The sequence below is a fragment of the Macrobrachium rosenbergii genome, chromosome 45 (genome assembly GCF_040412425.1).
Source record: "Macrobrachium rosenbergii isolate ZJJX-2024 chromosome 45, ASM4041242v1, whole genome shotgun sequence".
Classification (NCBI taxonomy): Eukaryota; Metazoa; Arthropoda; class Malacostraca; order Decapoda; family Palaemonidae; genus Macrobrachium; species Macrobrachium rosenbergii.
Window position 1 is genome coordinate 34,306,753 of NC_089785.1, and position 18,762 is coordinate 34,325,514.

The 18,762-nt window shown below is 38.6% G+C and overlaps 1 protein-coding gene across 1 annotated transcript; it reads left to right on the plus strand.

The window, feature by feature from the left end:
- Positions 1-2,388: 2,388 nt before the first annotated feature.
- Positions 2,389-15,633, plus strand: LOC136829916 (serine protease 1-like). The gene is made up of 7 exons (XM_067089072.1): positions 2,389-2,605; positions 5,716-5,821; positions 9,066-9,277; positions 9,767-9,901; positions 12,495-12,722; positions 13,372-13,480; positions 15,393-15,633. Exons 1-7 carry the CDS (start codon positions 2,471-2,473, stop codon positions 15,554-15,556), a joined length of 1,089 nt encoding a protein of 362 aa, XP_066945173.1. The 5' UTR covers positions 2,389-2,470; the 3' UTR covers positions 15,557-15,633.
- Positions 15,634-18,762: the final 3,129 nt, after the last annotated feature.

Below are 18,762 nucleotides of genomic sequence, written 5' to 3' on the forward strand. Positions count from 1 at the left end.
GGTGATTATTATTATCGGTTCTGTATAAAATCTCGGGATCGTTTTTGGCTAAAGTGAAGACAATGCAGCCATAAAGATACACTGAAAAAGAGTGACAGGAAGATGTTTGCCCGCTGATATCCATACCTGGGTTATCTACATGATACAAGACCCTAAATTAAGCCTACTAGAATAAGAAGAAGAATATCGTGTTTACTTTTCTTCCGAAATTGGTAAGTGGTCGTTTGGACACGCCAACGTGACTGAGGAACTTAATTTTGGCTTACAGTTAAGCGTTAGGTAAGTACAAAGCTCAGAAACGCATACAAAGGTAAAACTACAACTTTCAGTTTTAAATCTGAAGGACTAAACACGATGTAAGGTTCAGATGACGCGAGAGAGGGAAGGATTTTGGGGTGAAACTGAAGACTACAACCTCGCCCCATAGATTTGCAGCGTGCCTTCGGCCCCTAGCTCCAACCCCTTTCATTCCTTTTGCTGTACCTCCTTTCATATTCTCTTTCTTCCATCTTACTTTCCACCCTCTCTTAACATTTGATTCATAGCGCAACTGCGAGGCTTTCCTCCTGTTACACCTTTCAAACCTTTCACTGTTAATTTCCGTTTCAGCGTTGAATGACCCCATAGGTCCCAGTGCTCTGCCTTTGGCCTAAATTTTATATTCAGCTCAATTCAACCCTGGTTTTGGTAACTACCATTTTACGTGCAAAATGGGCGCCGTATTTAGTACCAGCCCCTTAGGGATGAACGTAAATGCATAAGCAAAAGATGGAAGCACTCACAAAATACGAAAGTATAAACAAAATCATAAAGAAAAGACGGTAAATATTCCGTTCGGCGAGACTAGCAGGAACGAGGCCGCGGTAGCAATTTTCAGTTTCACCGGTGTTTGGTAAACATCCATTATTTCTGGATACAGCGATCATTAACCCCAAAAGAGTAAAGTCTTTTAAAAATACAAAATAAATTTTTAAAAATATAATAAATGACGCAGTTTTGGCACTGTTTCATTCTCACTCTTTCCACAAAAATGAAAATCCAGCGGAGGGGATAGTGCCGACAGTGCACCTCACGCGATGCACTGTAGGCATTACTAAATGTTCTTTGCAGCGTCCCTTCGGCCCCTAGCTGCAACCCCTTTCATTCCTGTTACTGTGCCTCCATTCATATGTTTCTTCCATCCTGCTATCCACCCTCTCCTAACGATTTTTTCATAGTGCCTCAACTGCTTTGAGGTTTTCCTTCTGTTACACCTTTCAGACCTTTTTACTGCCAATTTTCCTTTCCAGCGCTGAATGACCTCACTGGTCCCCGTGCTTGGCCTTTGGCCTAAACTCTATATTCCATTCCATTCCACAAACAATTAAATATCTTTAAACGCGCACTTTGAATAGCTATAATGACCTATTAACCTAATTATTTCCTCGCACTTATTTTGGGATACGCTTATCAGGTCACCCAGAAAGGACAGGTAGATATATCACAGCTAACTTAGCAACTCAGAAGAGTGCCATGACAATGCTGGAACAATTCTACGTTTAGCTGGAAACGAGTACTACTAGAATAGAATAGAATGTAGGATTTAGGCCAAAGGCCAAGCGCTGGGACCTATGAGGCCATTCAGCGCTGAAAAGGAAATCCACGGTAAAAAGGTTATAAGGGTGTTGCAGGATGAAAACCTCTCATTTGCACTATTCGTTAATTCTTAGCAGAGGGTGGAAAGGAGGATGGAAGAAAGAATATGAATGGAGGTGTAGTTAAAGAAATGAAAGGGGCTGCAGCTAGGGGCCGAAGGGACGCTGCAAAGAACCTTTAGTAATGTCTACAGTGCACTGACGGCGCTATCCCCCAATAGGGAAACCAATGATATGGCCAAAATGATTCGTTTCTACCTTTGGAAAGATAAATAGCTAGATGAACCTAGTAAATATGAAGAATGTTTCTTGAGCTTATTATCTAGCAACCGAAATGAAAAACAATCAATGTATCTATGCCCCATGGAGCCACGCCCCCCACCCAAATCTTAGCCGTCGGCCTAGATCGGAAGGGCCAAGTGCCCTAGATCTAGGGGTGATGACGTAGAGTTTTTCTATGGGGAGATTCCACCACTGGTTACCAGTTATACTTTTGGTTCTAGGCCTAATTTGTTCATAAAAAGGGGCATAGGGTCAGCAGGGCCACACCACAGAAGGTAATTCAGTTTACGTTTATCTGTAAGAATCCGTTTGTGTTGGCTGGTGTAGCGTCCATTAAATATGAAAATTTTAAATTAAGGAATTTCTTGAAACAGCGTTTCGCAAAGCCTAGATCTACGCATCCTTAAAAGGTTAGGCCCTTAAGACCAAAAGTATATGGCACGTGATATCCTTTTAAGGCTATTTCACAGCGCAGGACGGTAAGAGATAAGGCGGTGTAGTCATCTTCTTGTGGAAGTGTGAAGATTCAAGACAGTAATTCTTCGTCCCCCGAGATGGAAACGCCGGCGCCGCTTCAGCTGCTTCTTCTTCTTCTCATTCTCCTGACGCAGAGCCACGACGGCCTCTCCCTGCCAAGCGATGGGAGGCTCCAGCGTCGCTCCGTTAACAACTTCGCGGGTCCACAGCAAGTACGAATGACTGTCATTTATTTGCATTATTTCATTATCGAATAGAACCACGGTTAATCATAAATAGACGAGAAAAAGATCTTTTAAGAACTGTCTAAAAACACGCGAGGCATTTATGGACCATAAAATTAAAATGAAATCTTAATATCTCAGACTCATAAGTTCCCATAACCACTTATTGTAGCAGATGTTTGAGTCTCTAAATAAATATGACGATGTTGGAAGATAACTATAAATTGCAAAGGCTTTTCAAGTACTAAAAACAATTTTTTTTTTAGTTCATGTCGTAAAGTAGGTCTGTTATTCACCGCAGAGTTATACATAATTTAAATCGAGTTTTACATTAACCATCAGTTTGTGTAAGTTTTTTTTTCACTTTCATAATAAGTCATATAGTCTAGGCGTTTTTCCTTCAGTTAAGATGATATAATCTGTTAGTGGGTCCTGTACTAAGTGAAATAGGTTTTGCCCTGTGACCTCAGCGTGGTCCATGGCCGTATCTTATTAAGCTTAATTAATAATAATATAAAACAAATCAAGCTTAACTTATAGGCCAGTAGTAAGTAAGGTACCTAATTATACTTTCAGCCATAATCCATCTGAAAAAAAAAATTTGTACTTTTTCAAATTTTTTTACGTGATTTTAACGATTTTGATAAACACTTCCGTCGGAAATGAGAGTTTGAAGTTTTAACCCCCCTTCCCCTCCCTTTCCCCCGACCATGGGAATATCCTAACTGACAGATATCTTCATTAACGACAAAAATGACTTAAAATTAACACACCACATGAAATCAATGATTAAAACCGTATTGCGGTCTTCAAAGGATTTTTTGTAAATTATTATGGAGGACCACAGTGGGGAACAAAGGTTTCTGAGTGAGAGAGGAACGCAAACTTTAAGAAAATATAGTAAAATACAGCAAAAATCTAACCTAACCTAAGCACAGCGTCCCTATGCTGTTACGGGGCACTGTCCCACCTAACCCATCCAAGTGTGGGACATTGCCTCTGTGGCGTCTCTATGGGGGCCGCCCAGGGGCCCCCCTCAGATGATTGGCCCCACCAGTTGAAATACCCTTTGTAGCAAGCTAAACTTTAACCCTTTGGTGGTCAAAAGCAGATGATATTATGATTCTGATTGGATCTGATCCGTTCAGATGGTATTAAAATTCTCTACTGATCGGATCAGCAGAGAATATTAATACCATTAGAATGGATTTGATCCATTTACATACCACTGGAACGTTTTAGCTGAGAAAGCATTTTAAATATTTTTAGTTTATTTTCAGTTGTGCTCTTTATCGAATGACATTATTTTGGCTCTTGTTATCTTTACAACTTATATGGAGCTGAGAATGAGTGGATATAGTTATAGGTTGTTAACACAAATGACATGTTTGTTCATGATACTTTGATCCAACTTAATATTATCAACTTAGGTATGAAGTGATTGAAATTACAGTTACAGTTTTGAATAAGTGCAATGCAATTTGCTACTGCTACTGCTCCTTTAGAGTAAATTTCCAGGGAGAGGAAGAAGAGGGAATGGCATAGGTTGAAATTTTGAAAAGATTTTGGAGTCACGAGTCTTTTGTGTTATTGATGATATGCGCTGTTTTCATATATTTACATGACAATGATATTATACTATACAGTAGTTAAACTTTAAAACTTGATAATAGAAATTAGGCTAGTGTTGAATATAAGGTTGTGAGGAAATTGACATGACAGTATTATGTATATATTTGCATATAGTAAGAGTTGAAAATCAACTAAAAATTGAGCTCTGTCATTTCAAATACAGGTTTACTAATTGCTAATACTATCATTTTTCTTCATTCACATGGATATACACATTCGAGAATAGTATATTTTACTAATTACAGAATTGGTACTTAAGTTTAGTGTAATTTTCTTTGGACCCCCCAAAAAATATCTTGGCCCCACTTAGGACCCCCCACTGATAGAGTGCCAGCTACGCCACTGTGCATGATTGCCTAGGCCTATTTGCCAAGCTTTTATGAAATCACCCGCCCCCCCTTTTTTAAGGCATGTCTACGGAGTCCGTAAAAAAAAAAGTTATTGAACTCCAGAAAGTTTGTCAAGATGATCAATTTTAACCATTCTTGTGTAATTTTTAAGTTATTTTTCCCAAAGGTGACCAATGGGACCAAGTGTAGTGATGTCACTATACCCTGAATCTGAATATTAGTGGTACAGTTAATGGGGTTTGCCTTAATATAATCGAAATTTACGCAACGTAATATTGGCGAGTTCTCTGCTAAATGTAGGTTACTGACGATAATCGTAATAATATATACTTATAATAATCGTAATGTTATGGGTGTAATTAACGGCAATTATGTTCGTGATATTAATGATAATGGCAGGATTTTGTTTTTGTTAGTTTTGTTCTTTAATTTTTTCTAAAAAAATAAAACCGTTAGAACCAGGTGCCGATCTTTTGAAATTAGTCTATTTTGTGTGTCCATGTAATGTATGTGTGTTTGTCTGTTTATTAATTTCGTAGGTATATTAATTGCTCTAGGTGTTTGTATATAACAATCTTATAGAAATGAAAAAAATACATAAAAATGAAAAAATAAAGAACATAAAACGGTATCGTACTTAACGGAAATCAAGTTTAAGATTAGACTCAACACTGAATTATCCGGTTCAGTTTCGACGAAACCTTTCTCTCTCTCTCTCTCTCTCTCTCTCTCTCTCTCTCTCTCTCTCTCTCTCTCTCTTTTCTATATATATATATATATATATATATATATATATATATATATATATATATATATATATATATATATATATATATATATATATATATATATACATATATGTATATATATACTGTATATATATGTATATATATACTATATATATGTATATATCAGAATACTTCTGACTGACAATAATCCCCAACCCCAAAGGTTCATAATAATGAAAGGTCATCAAAATCAGCGACAAACCTTTGAAATAGTGACCTTCAAACTGACATGTGACCTTGAAAAATAAGCCAAGGTAAAAAATAATATTTAAAATCATATAAAAATGTTGATAGTCTTATAATAATCAGTAATGTCTTTCTTATTCAGGCGAAGGACTGGATAAGGGACTTCTCAGATCTCTTGGAGAAGGTCAGGGCCAAGAAGAACCATCTGGAGGACGAATACACCGTGGTCGAGTACAAGGAAGACGACGGTAATGCTGCATCTCTCGCTCTGTGTGTGTGTGTGTGTGTGTGTGTGTGTCCGTCAGTCTGTCTGTCTCTCTCTTTGTGCCTGTCTCTCCTCTCTCTTTCTTTCGCTTTTCCCAGTTCCACCTTAAGATCCTCGTACTTCATTTCGTTTATTTCCTGGATCTTTTCATTTCGCTGTCCAACCACTCGAACTCCCTATTTGCCCGTTGTCACTCTCTTAAAGTGCTCGACTTGACATCCTAGAATCCACGAAAATGAGATTATACCCAGCAATGAGGTCATCTTGGTATACCCAGACCTCGGTGAGGCAAGATGCTCAGCTGCTGAAGCATCATCTGTCAAAACATCCTACGGTTGACCAAATCTCGATGACAAAAACTTTATATTTGTTTACTGTTATCCTTTGCGTTAGCTTTTTCTGATAAGCTTTTATTTTAAGTGTTTGCGCCTCCCGTAATGTCCCTTAATGCCACATTCGTGTCTGTTGACAGGCAAAGGAGAAAGATAAATAATTACGTAAACATCCGGAGACGTAGATAAACTATTACGTGAACTTAAACTGAAGATAATATCAGAGACCTTCTTCTTCATAAGATCTTTCACATTCATAATTGATCCCTAATCCCCTTTTGCTGCCGAGAGAGAGCGAGCAGATTTGCTGCACAGCAGCACCAATAAGCAGTAAATGTGTCTCGTTGTTGAACTTCTCAGTTCCAGAGGTCCTTTATTCCTCACAACTTGGACTGTGGAACAGTCTCCCTTCAGAGGATGTCCTGCAGCTGGAGCTCCAGAAGTTCAAGGGAAGATGCAATGCATTAAGTTAAGTATACCTTAGTTTAACCAGACCACTGAGCTGATTAACAGCTCTCCTAGAGAGGGCTGGCCCGAAGGATTAGATTTATTTTTACGTGGCTAAGAACCAACCGGTTACCTAGCAATGCATCACTACCCTAATACGTTCGTTTTGCATTTTGATCCTTTTTTATCTATTTATTATTTTTTTTCCTCTTTTGATTAGTGAGATCTCTTCTTTCTGTATCTCATTTTGCTTCCTCTTACTTCTTCCTAATGAATACCTTAATATTCTTTGGAAGTTTGAATTTCAAGTGAATGGGCTCTGTGGTGGGCTCGTTCCATATGAATAGGTTTCTTCATTATCTGAATATTAATAATGATAATCTTCTTCTTTAGTCAGTGTCTTAAGGCTTTAGGGCATTTTGTCCTATCTAATGTTTAAAACTGACTTCAAAGGCTTTTAAAATCGATTTTTCATTCGGGGAAATGTTTGTACACTGTTGAACACTGACTGTAACTGTTCATTTGTACAGTCTCTATCTTGACGCGCTCAAAGGAAAAATAATCACAACCGGTTTAATAAAATTATTGTAACTTGATATGCAGAACTTTAAAAACAAGTTGAAAATGCCCTGAAGTTTCTTCGGCGCAATCGAGTTTTCTGTACACCGTGTAATGCTGTATGAAACTCTCAGCCACGGCCCATGAAACTTTCAGCCACGGTACGGTGGTGGCCTGCACTATAGATTTGCCAGACGTGCGATCATGGCTAACTTTAACCTTAAATAAAATAAAAACTACTGAGGCTAGAGGGCTGCAATTTGAATGTTTGATGATTGGAGGGTGGATGATCAACATAGCAATTTGCAGCCCTCTAGCCTCAAGAGTTTTTAAGATCTGAGGGCGGACAGAAGAGGTGCGGACGGACAAACAAATAGCCATCTATTCATAGTTGTTTTCTTTTACAGAAAACGAAAAAGGCGATATGCGATTTTATGAACCAGACTCACAACAGAATCCGTTTTAAGATTAAAGACATTTAAAAATAATTATTTTACTATTGGTATTTCACAATAGTATGATGAAGAGTTAATTTTATATGATTTCAATTTTTGTTCTGTCAAATGAATTGCCTGTCAAGAATGAATATTAATGTTTAATCAGTTAGAATCTGGTGTTAAATTAGAGTTTAACAATGTCATTTGTATCTTTCTTTATGTAGAATAGCTTTATTTTATGCAGTAATATATACATATATCTGTTAATGAATTTTGTAGTTTTTCTGTAGTCATATTTTCTGTTCATATTAAGGATTATTTTATAATTATAAACTGGCCGAAGAAATATTTTCCTTTTCAGGCGATTTCATAAAAATCCTCTCATGTTCGACCCTTAAAGTATCAGAGATTTGAAGCCTTTCGTTGGCGGAGTCGGTTGAGCTTCGGACTGTCACTCGATGGGCCGGAGTTCAATTTCCCCGGCCGGCTGATGAAGAGTTAGAGGAATTTATTTCTGGTGATAGAAATTCATTTCTCGCTATAATGTGGTTCGGATTCCACAATAAGCTGTAGGTCCCGTTGCTAAGTAACCAAAATAAGTCTAATCCTTGGGGCCAGCCCTCTCTAGGAGAGCTGTTAATCAGCTCCTCAGTGGTCTGGTAAAACTAAGGTATACTTAACTTAAAGTATCAGAGGATACAGTACTGATATTTCCCCAAGTCACCTCACGTGGTGCACTGTAGGCAGTACCAAAGATGCACCAGCTTTTTAGCCCTTTACTTTGCCTCCATTCCCGTTTACTTTCTTCATTGTTGCTGTCCAGCTTCTCAGACCATTAGATTTTAGTACAATTATGGCTTTTTCTCCCAGTTACACCTTTAGATCCCTGGACTTCATCTTGTTTACCCCGTAGTGGGTAGCGCCGTCAGTGCACCTCACGTGGTGCACTGCAGGCATTACTTGAGGTTCTTTGCAGCGTCCCTTCGTCCCCTAGTTTTACTCTGTTAGCCTTTAAATAAATCTTTTCACACTCAGTTTCTCTTTCAGAGCTGAATGACCTCGTAGGTCTCAGCGCGTGGCCTTTGGCCTAAATCCTATTCATCTCATTTAGTTCCTGGTTCTCTTTATTTTGCTGTTCAACTTAATTTATCAATTTATATTAATTTATTTTTTTCTTTTTTAATAAGAGAGATCCCGTCTTTGTGTATTTCCCTTACCTCGTCTTACTTCTTCCTAATGAACACCACAAAATTCTTTGGAAGCTTGAATTTCAAGTCAATGGCCCCTGTGGTGGGCTTGTTCCACATGAATAGGGTTCATCTTCTGAATAATAATAATAATAATAATAATAATAATAATAATAATAATAATAATAATAATATCCCCTGAAATAAAATCGTAATAATAAACATCTCCCTAAATGCCACAAAATCAGACAAACATCTGATTCCAGATCTCGCTGGTCTGAGCGACTACGGTGCAGGAGGAGATTACGCCGAAGAAAGCGAAGACCAAGTCCCCACCCCTTCTCCTGATCTGGGCAAAGCGAGCGTCTGCGGGATAAGGCCTGTGAAGACTGGAAGTCCCCTCATGAAGATTTTGGGCGGCAGCGTGTCCGAAAAAGGGTTCTGGCCCTGGCAGGTGGCTCTTCTTGATGAAGACATGGTAAGGCAATGTGACTGGATGTTTCGCGTGAATTTACTAAACTAGCAAAAATATTCTTTTTCTCTCTCTCTCTCTCTCTCTCAACGCTCAGATGTTACGTGGGGTTGGCTCTAGAGAGAACGCAACAGCATTGTCTGTGTCACATTCTTACTGCAACTGCTAAATCGTGGATGAAACACCTATATAGAGAGCTTCCATATTATTGAATGCTTCTATTTATACAATTGTTAGCATTACTGAAACTGAAGTTTACACGGGGGGAGAGAGAGAGAGAGAGAGAGAGAGAGAGAGAGAGAGAGAGAGAGAGAGAGAGAGAGAGAGAGAGAGAGAGAGAGAGCGCGCGAGGTTTAAAAAGTATCAACTCCTAAGGAAGTGTGCAAGTTTAAAATAGCTTTGGTATACGTTCTCGATTTTATGTTCCAAGTGCCCACTTCTTTAGTATTACGCTAAACAAACAACCCATGTTTCATTTTCTTCCGTGTTTCGTAGGACCACAAGTGTGGGGGGACCTTGATTGCCCCACAGTGGGTATTGACAGCAGCACACTGCGTGGAAGGCAGCCTCACAGTCGTGCTAGGGGAGCATCACCTGGAACACGATGACGACATGGAGGTCAGAAAGAAGGTAATGTTTACAGATTTATACAACTGAACCGAAACCCTAGGTTTTGAAGAAACCTGGTCTATGCTGACCTGGACAATCCCTTTAACCTACCCCAGCCCTGTGAGGGTTGAAAATCAGCTCAGTGGTCTGGTTAAACTATTTTAATAGTAGTAATAACCTGTAACCTACCCGCAAAAAAGTGGAACAATGACAGTTCAAGGGATACGGCACAACCTGTCCTAACCTACAGTGCAGTGTCTGGCGCTTTCTTGCGCTTCTCAAATATATTAATATGTGAATATTGATTCAACTAGCCATGTTTAGAACAGCCAAATTCGTATCTACCCTGGTTTGTGCCATGCCCTTTTGATTGGATGACATCATTAGAATCTGTGACCTAGTCACACAAATTGGACATGACTGTTTCTTTACAAGGAAATCATAAAATGTACTGATTTTGTTACTTTTTGTGGCGAAACGTAAAGCAGTTTTTTCCCATTGTTTTTCTTGCAATTTCTGTGTATTTTCACACTGTTTTTCTTGCACTTTGAGCATATTCTCCCACTGCTTTTCTTTCCCTTTGATTATATTTTCCCACTGCTTTTCTTGCACTATATTCCCCCCATTTTTCTTACACTTTGAATATATTTTCCCACTGCTTTTTTAAACTTTGAGTATATTTCCCATCCTCTGGTTTTTTTGCATTTTGATTATATTTTCCCACTGATTCTCTTGCACTTTGAATATATTTTCCCACTGCTTTTCTTGCACTTTATATTTCCCCCTTGCTTTTTTGCACTTTGATTATATTTTTCCACTGCTTTTCTTTCACCTTGAGTGTATTTTCCCTACTACTTTTCTTGCACTTTGAGCATATTTCCCCCCCTTGCTTTTTTGCACTTTGATTATATTTTTCCACTGCTGTTCTTTCACCTTGAGTATATTTTCCCTACTACTTTTCTTGCACTTAGAGTATACTTTCCCACTACTTTTCTTACACCTTGAGTATATATGTTTTCCACTGCTTTTCTTACACTTTGAGAATATTTTTCCACTTCTTTTCTTGCACTTTGAGTATATTTTCCACTGCTTTTTTGCTCCGGGAGTATTTTTCCACTGCTTTTCTTGCGCTTTGAGTGTATTTATTTTTCAACTGCCTATCTTGCACTTTGAGTATATTTTTCTATTCCCACTCAAGTTGATTGTTAAGGGCTTTGTCAACAGTCAGTTTGATGAGTTACTTAATATAGACAGCTTTTTTCGTGGCATTCCACTCAAAATATGGTCTATGGTTGTTTACATGAATATGTGGAAAAGTACACCTCAGGAAAGCTATGAAGTCCGTTATATCATCTCTTAATGTCTCTACAAAATGAAGAAAGTTGTTAGATGCTCATGCAGAGCTGGAAACAAGAAAATCGAAGTACAGTGTAGTTGAATTGCTTTTGGGCACTCTGTATGCTGTGTAGGTCTTTCAGACAACCAGTGTTGCCATAAGACACTGAGGAGAAGTTTGAAGTCATTTCATAAAGAGATCAGTAACAAGGTTGTCAAAGTTATAACAAGTTAGATCGTTTGAAAAACTGAATAGAAACATTTTGCTTTACAGAATGCTATGGTTGTTAAACCTGATCATATCATCAACAGCCACACTATGGCAACTGATTCTGTTTCGGTCTATAGTGTTGTGAATCTTCGAGAGATTTTGACTCGTAGATAAAGAAATTTGTAAATTAGAAATGACCAAGAGAAACAGTACTGTAAATGGTGTATCTTTAACTGTTTGGTAATTGGTCCTGCACCATTCAAGAGCAATTTGTTAGTTCAGATGACAGTTCAGAAGAGCAGACTGAAAGTACCTACAGTACACAGAGCAACAGCCAGAGTTTTCTGAGCCCATGCAACAACAGCAGGGTGCTTGGCATCACCTCAGCAACAGGAGAAGCTCAAGTGATATCAACTTTTCCCAGGTGGTAGGTTTCTTAATCCCATGACAATTTACATGAGGGATTTGTCACTTAAACCCCTCTTCCACATTCAGTTACTACAAAATAATTCCGGTTATTACAATAGTGTCAATGTGATAGATAATAGTAGAGTGAGATAAGAGGTTAGTCACAACAGGTGATGGATGGAAGGCAGCTGGTTCATGCAATAGGCTTGGAAGGGAAGATTAGGTGTCTCTGGATGCAAACTGAAGAGCAGACCTTGAATGTGGATGAAAGAAATAAGGTTAAAGCTATGGGGAAAAATTGGCTGCATAGCATATGAGGAGTGAGAAGCCAGTTTAAAAAGGAGGAACCTAGTAGTAGCAAATAGTTTAATGTTGTGTAAAAATGGAGAAGTGTCTCTGAGATGGTTTGATTGTTTGGAGAGAACACAGGACGACTGATTTGTGGGAAGAGTGTTATTTGGAAGTGTTGGGAGTAAGGAGGAGCCAATACTCGTACGTCATGAAAGGTTTGGGTGGACTGAGTAGAAGATAGAACAGAAAGAAATTAACAGAAGTGTCTCAGTGTCCTTAGGTACTCATGACCGACCCACTGCTGAGCCTATGTACACGACTTTGTGGATGCCTGATTCATGTTGAGCAGAGAAGATAATTTCTTTACAGGTCGATAAGTACATCAACTACAATGACTTCGACCTTACGACCCTGGAACACGACATTTCTCTCCTGAAACTGTCAGAGAGTGTCAACTTCAACGAGCACATTCTTCCTGCCTGTCTGCCCACCCCAAAGACAGTGTTACCCAAGTCCAACAAGAACTGCGTCGTCAGTGGGTGGGGCAAGGAGAAGGGGTCACACTTCTACGGGTCGTCACTTCTGAAGCACGTGGAGGTACGGAAGTTTTCCTTGAAGAAAAATATTATTATTGGAATAAAGAAGGAGACTGGAAGTAGCGCTTTCTGCAGACAGTCTTATCAGTTGTGATCTGGAAAACTAGAACTTTAAATTTCATGGGACAAAAGGTTTCATGACATATCCTGAAATTCATTAATATTACAGTAGTACACTCCTTAAAATTCATGCACATTTGGCATTATTCTATCTGAAATAAATTGATCAAATATATATATTATATATATATATATATATATATATATATATATATATATATATATATATATATATATATATATATATATATATATATATATATATATATATATATTCCTAGGGTGATATTCATATTCTTACAAAAGCATTGTTTGATATTGCTCTGTTATTTTATAAATACATTATGCATTTTTTTTTATGCTGTTCTATTCTCGTTTCTCATAATTTCCAAATACTGAAACAAATCCCCGCATTGTATCTTAAGTATATAATTCCCTTTGGGGACAAACAATTCCCATGGTACAGCAAATTCGATATTAATGGGCTATATAAAAACCTCCCTTCTTTGGAAAGACACTTGCCTGATCAAGAGTCTCTCTTCTTCTTCTTCTTCTTCTTCAGGCAGTTTCTTATTCTTCTTCTTTTTCAGGTACCGATCGTTGCAAAAAAATCTTGCAAGCACGCCTACCCAGACCATGTAATTTCGCCCAATACTTTCTGTGCAGGATCAACGAAACAGAAAAGTGACACTTGCCAAGGTGGATCTTTAAAGATTTTAGATTTTGTTTCTTCGTCACTTCAATCTACCCGTGTGCTTCTGAAACACGTACTGTATACTGAACATACTAATTAGGAGATATGATTCTGATTCACATACCAGTTAGGAGATAAGATTCTGAAACATGTACACTTCACATACTAGGTACGAGATAGGATTCTGAAACACATGTACTTCACATACCAATCAGGAGGTATGATTCTGAAACATGTATACTTTGCATACTAGTTGGGAGATGTGATTCTGAAAGGCGTACACTTCGAGTACCAATTAGGAGATACAATGATGAAACATACTTCATGCACTAGTTACGAGATATGATGATGAAACACGTATGCTTTATATGCCAGTTAGGAGATACGATAATGAAACATGTATACTTTGCATGCTAGTTAGGAGATATGATGATGAAACATATACTTTATGTGCCAGTTAGGAGATACGATGATGAAAACATATATTTTATGCGCCAGTTAGGAGATATGATGATGAACACGTATACTTTACATGCCAGTTAGGAGATATGATGAGGAAACAAGTATATTTACATGCTAGTTAGGAGATATGATGATGAAACATATATCTTACGTACCACTTAGGAGATACGATGATGAAACATGTACTCTACATGCCAGTTATGAGATACGATGATGAAACATATATTTTACGTACCAGTTAAGAGATACAATGATGAAACACGTATACTTTACATGCCAGTTAGGAGATATGATGAGGAAACATATATTTTATGTACCACTTAGGAGATACAATGATGAAACATGTATACTTTACATGCCAGTTAGGAGACACGATGATGAAACAAGTATACTTTACATGCCAGTTAGGAGATACAATGATGAAACATATACTTTACATGCTAGTTAGGAGATACGATGATGGAACATATACTTTACATGCTAGTTAGGAGATACAATGATGAAACAAGTATACTTTACATGCTAGTTAGGAGATACGATGATGAAACATATATTTTACGCATCAGTTAGGAGATACGATGATGAAACATATACTTTACATGCCGGTTAGGAGATACGATGATGAAACAAGTATGCTTTATGTGCCAGTTAGGAGATACAATGATGAAACATATACTTTACTTGCTTGTTAGGAGATACGATGATGAAACATATACTTTACGTGGTAGTTAGGAGATATGATGATGAAACATATGCTTTATGTGCTAGTTAGGAGATATGATGGTGAAACATATACTTTATGTGCTAGTTAGGAGAGACGATGATGAAACATATACTTTACGTGCTAGTTAGGAGATACAATGATGAAACATATACGTTACGTGCTAGTTAGGAGATACAATGATGAAACATATACTTTACATGCTAGTTAGGAGACACGATGATGAAACATATACTTTACGTGCTAGTTAGTAGAAACGATGATGAGACATACTTTATGTGCTAGTTAGGAGATACAATGATGAAACATATACTTTACGTGCTAGTTAGGAGAGATGATGATGAAACATATATTTTACGTGCTAGTTAAGAGATACGATGATGAAACATATACTTTACATGCTAGTTAGGAGAGATGATGATGAAACATATATTTTACGTGCTAGTTAGGAGATACGATGATGAAACATATACTTTACATGCTAGTTAGGAGATACGATGATGAAACATATACTTTATGTGCTAGTTAGGAGAGACGTTGATGAAACATATACTTTACGTGCTTGTTAGGAGATACGATGATAAAACGTAAACTTTATGTGCTAGTTAGGAGATACAATGATGAAACATATACTTTATGTGCAATGAAACATGTATGCTTCATGTATCAATTAAACCATACCAATTATACAATTTAGCCAGTTTTTTTTTACCTGGATTTTCTTTATTTCCCAGGTGACTCTGGTGGACCCCTGGTGTGCAGCAACGACAAAACTTGGACGGTCTATGGAGTCACGAGCTATGGCGATGGCTGCGGCCGAAAGATGAACTACGGAGTGTACACCGAGGTCGCAAACTACATGGGTTGGATTACAGATGTCATGAACCGTTATTCCTAGGGTCACTGAACATGGAGGAGATTCACCATGATTTTGATGATGATGATACTATTAAGGAATAAATGTTAATGTCATTATAGTCATTATTAAGACCTGTTGTTACGGGTATTAACACTACTGTATACCTCTTATTAATACTGTTATTTGTCATAATGATTTTGATGATGATACTAATGATGCTATATAGGAGTAACTATATATATTATTATAGTCATTAACAAGACCTGTTGTCACAAGTATTAGTACTATACCTTTTATTATTATTATTACTATTTGTCATGATAAAATGTGTGTATTTTTACTGATATTATTGTTCTTAGTCTCTTTACTTGCCTTTTTTACTCAGCTTTTGATCAAACTTGATAACTAGTTTCACTGCAGGTTGGAGATTTTTTCCCCCAAATTATTTTGACCTTCACTTATCTCTCAAGGTTAAAGGTCAATTTGGAGATCAAAACATGAAAAATATTTGTTCATGTATATCACAGAAACAATAGTAGTTAAAAGCCTACTGTCTTCAAAATTCGACAAAGTGGTGAAGTTATGCATTAGGTAATTTTAACCTTGACTTGTTTGTTCCCAAGGTCACAGGTACTTTTTAAATGTTGACATTTGATGTTTTCTCTGATTTCTTTCAAACTTAATAGCTAGGTACCTTAGGGCTCTAAAATTAGGGAAATATTGTTTACACAGAATGCTCTATGCATTGACCTTTTTCTCTCCTTTCCCACAGTAACTTTATCCTGGCCTTTTTTCAGGGTCACCGGTCAGTTCTTCCAAGCCTAAGAGTTCTATTTTTCTTTGATTTACAGCATCTGTTTAACAAAACAGATACAGTTGAAATTAATTATTATATTATTATTAATATTATTATTAACATGACAAATAGTCTAGCATTAAAGATATATATATATATATATATATATATATATATATATATATATATATATATATATATATATATATATATATATATATATATATATATATATATATATATATATATATATATATATATATATATATATATATATATATATATACATATATATATATATATATATATATATATATATATATATATATATATATATATATATATATATATATATATATATATATATATATATATATATATATATATATATATATATATGTGGTTTTTCATTGTTAATAGCATATCATGTCAAGTCTTAGCATTATAAAGGGATTTTCAGGTACACTGTAAAACGGATGTTTTTGATAAACAAGTAAAGAACTAAAACTAAACATTGTTTTTGAGTATCTGATCCTAACACTTGGTTAATATATATATATATATATATATATATATATATATATATATATATATATATATATATATATATATATATATATATATATAGCTATGTAGTAAAAAATGCGGAGGTCTAACACACATGAGCCAGATTGGAGTAAACAGAGTTTAAAATGTTTCTGCTTACTGTTTAAAGGTGCTAAATAATGAGCAGGAGAAAAGTTACTGCTGATTTATTCAGGACACAGGCAGTTTATATAGCGGCGGACTGACGTCACGCCAAGGAATACAATGAGAATCAGGGTGACCTGAGGTCAATTACTCTTGACAATAATTACAATGAATAAATACAATTTGAGTTACAAAAATGAACAATGATCAAGCTAACAACAATCTGATAAATGTGAAAAAGAAACATATGCAATATAAGTTAGTAACAGGTATAAATTTACATAGATCAGTTTGGTTGATTCAGCATGACTGCTCCCTCTTGACCTGCTACTATGGGAGCGGTATAGAAAATGGGTCGTCATCATAGAAGACCCACTTAGTGGGGACTTTACAAATACTGCCCCCCCAAGACGTGGGTAATGTCTGATCAATCAGTGTATCTGCTGGGGCGTTGAAGAGTGCCGTGGCTCCGCGAAGTGAGCTGGGGGGTGCAGTGTGCGTGGGAACGGCTGGCTATGGGTGTGGGCGGATGTTTCCGGGGGCGGCCCGTGGTCTCCTTTTGCAGCGGCCCGGCTGCAGGGGCGACTGCTCTGGAGGAAGGCGCAGCGTTATGACGTCTGCTGTTTCCTCCAGGAGGGCGGGCTTGAGTCGGTCGACCGACACCCAGTCATCCTTTCCGTGCAGGGCGAGGCGGAAAGCCTTGCCGTTCCTCTCAAGCACGCGGAAGGGCCCCCCCTGTAGGGCCTGGTTAGTTGGGGGCGGACGGCATCGTCCCCTGACGAAGACGTGGGTGGTGAAGAACCAGCCGGGAGGCGTGAAGGCGACTGACCTGTTGGTGTACATCTGCTTACAGGGGGCGAACTTGCCAACTATGTCGCGAAGCCTCTGGACTGATGGGTTGTGCCAATCTTCCGTGACTAGTTTGCCCGGGACGACGAAGGGCTCCCCGTAGATTTTCTCCGCTGAGGATGGGTCGCTGTTGGCTCTGGGGGCAGTTCTTAACCCAAGGAGGACCCAAGGCAGCTGGTACTTCCAATCTTTGGTGGTGCAGCGGGCCATGAGGGACACTCTCAGGGACCTGTGGAACCTCTCCACCAAACCGTTGGCTGCCGGGTTGTAAGCGGTGGTTGTGTGGTGAGATGTCCCCAGCAGGCATGCCAGGGCGGACCACATCTCGGACAGGAAGGCAGGGCCCCTGTCAGTGGTTATGTGGTCCGGGACACTGAACCGGCTGATCCAGCTGGAGAGGAGGGCCTCGGTGCACGCACTGGCGGTGGCTTCCTGCATGGGCGTCGCTTTAGGCCACCTGGTTGAGCGGTCGACGACTGTCAGGAGATATCTGGCCCTGCCTGACGGGGGAAGAGGGCCGACGACGTCGATGTGTGTGTGGCCAAACCGCCTTCCCGGCTGTGGAAACTCGCCTACCCCAGACTCAGTGTGACGCCCTATCTTGCTGGTTTGGCACCAGATACACTGTCTCGCCCAGGTCCTCGCGTCCTTCTGCATCCCGTGGCAGACGAACTTCTCTGTCAGCAGCTTGGCCATTGTCCTGCTGGAGGGGTGGGACAGCCCCTGGATGATGTCGAATACCAGATGGCAGCGTGAGGCGGGCACCAGGGGGCGAGACTGGCCGGTGCTGACGTCGCACAAGAGCTTTGGTCCCCCGGGGGTGAGAGCCACATCCTTCCACTTTAGGGACGTGATGGTGGTGCGGTAGGCTGGAGTCTCTGGGTCGGCGGCCTGCTCCCGGGCGAGGTCC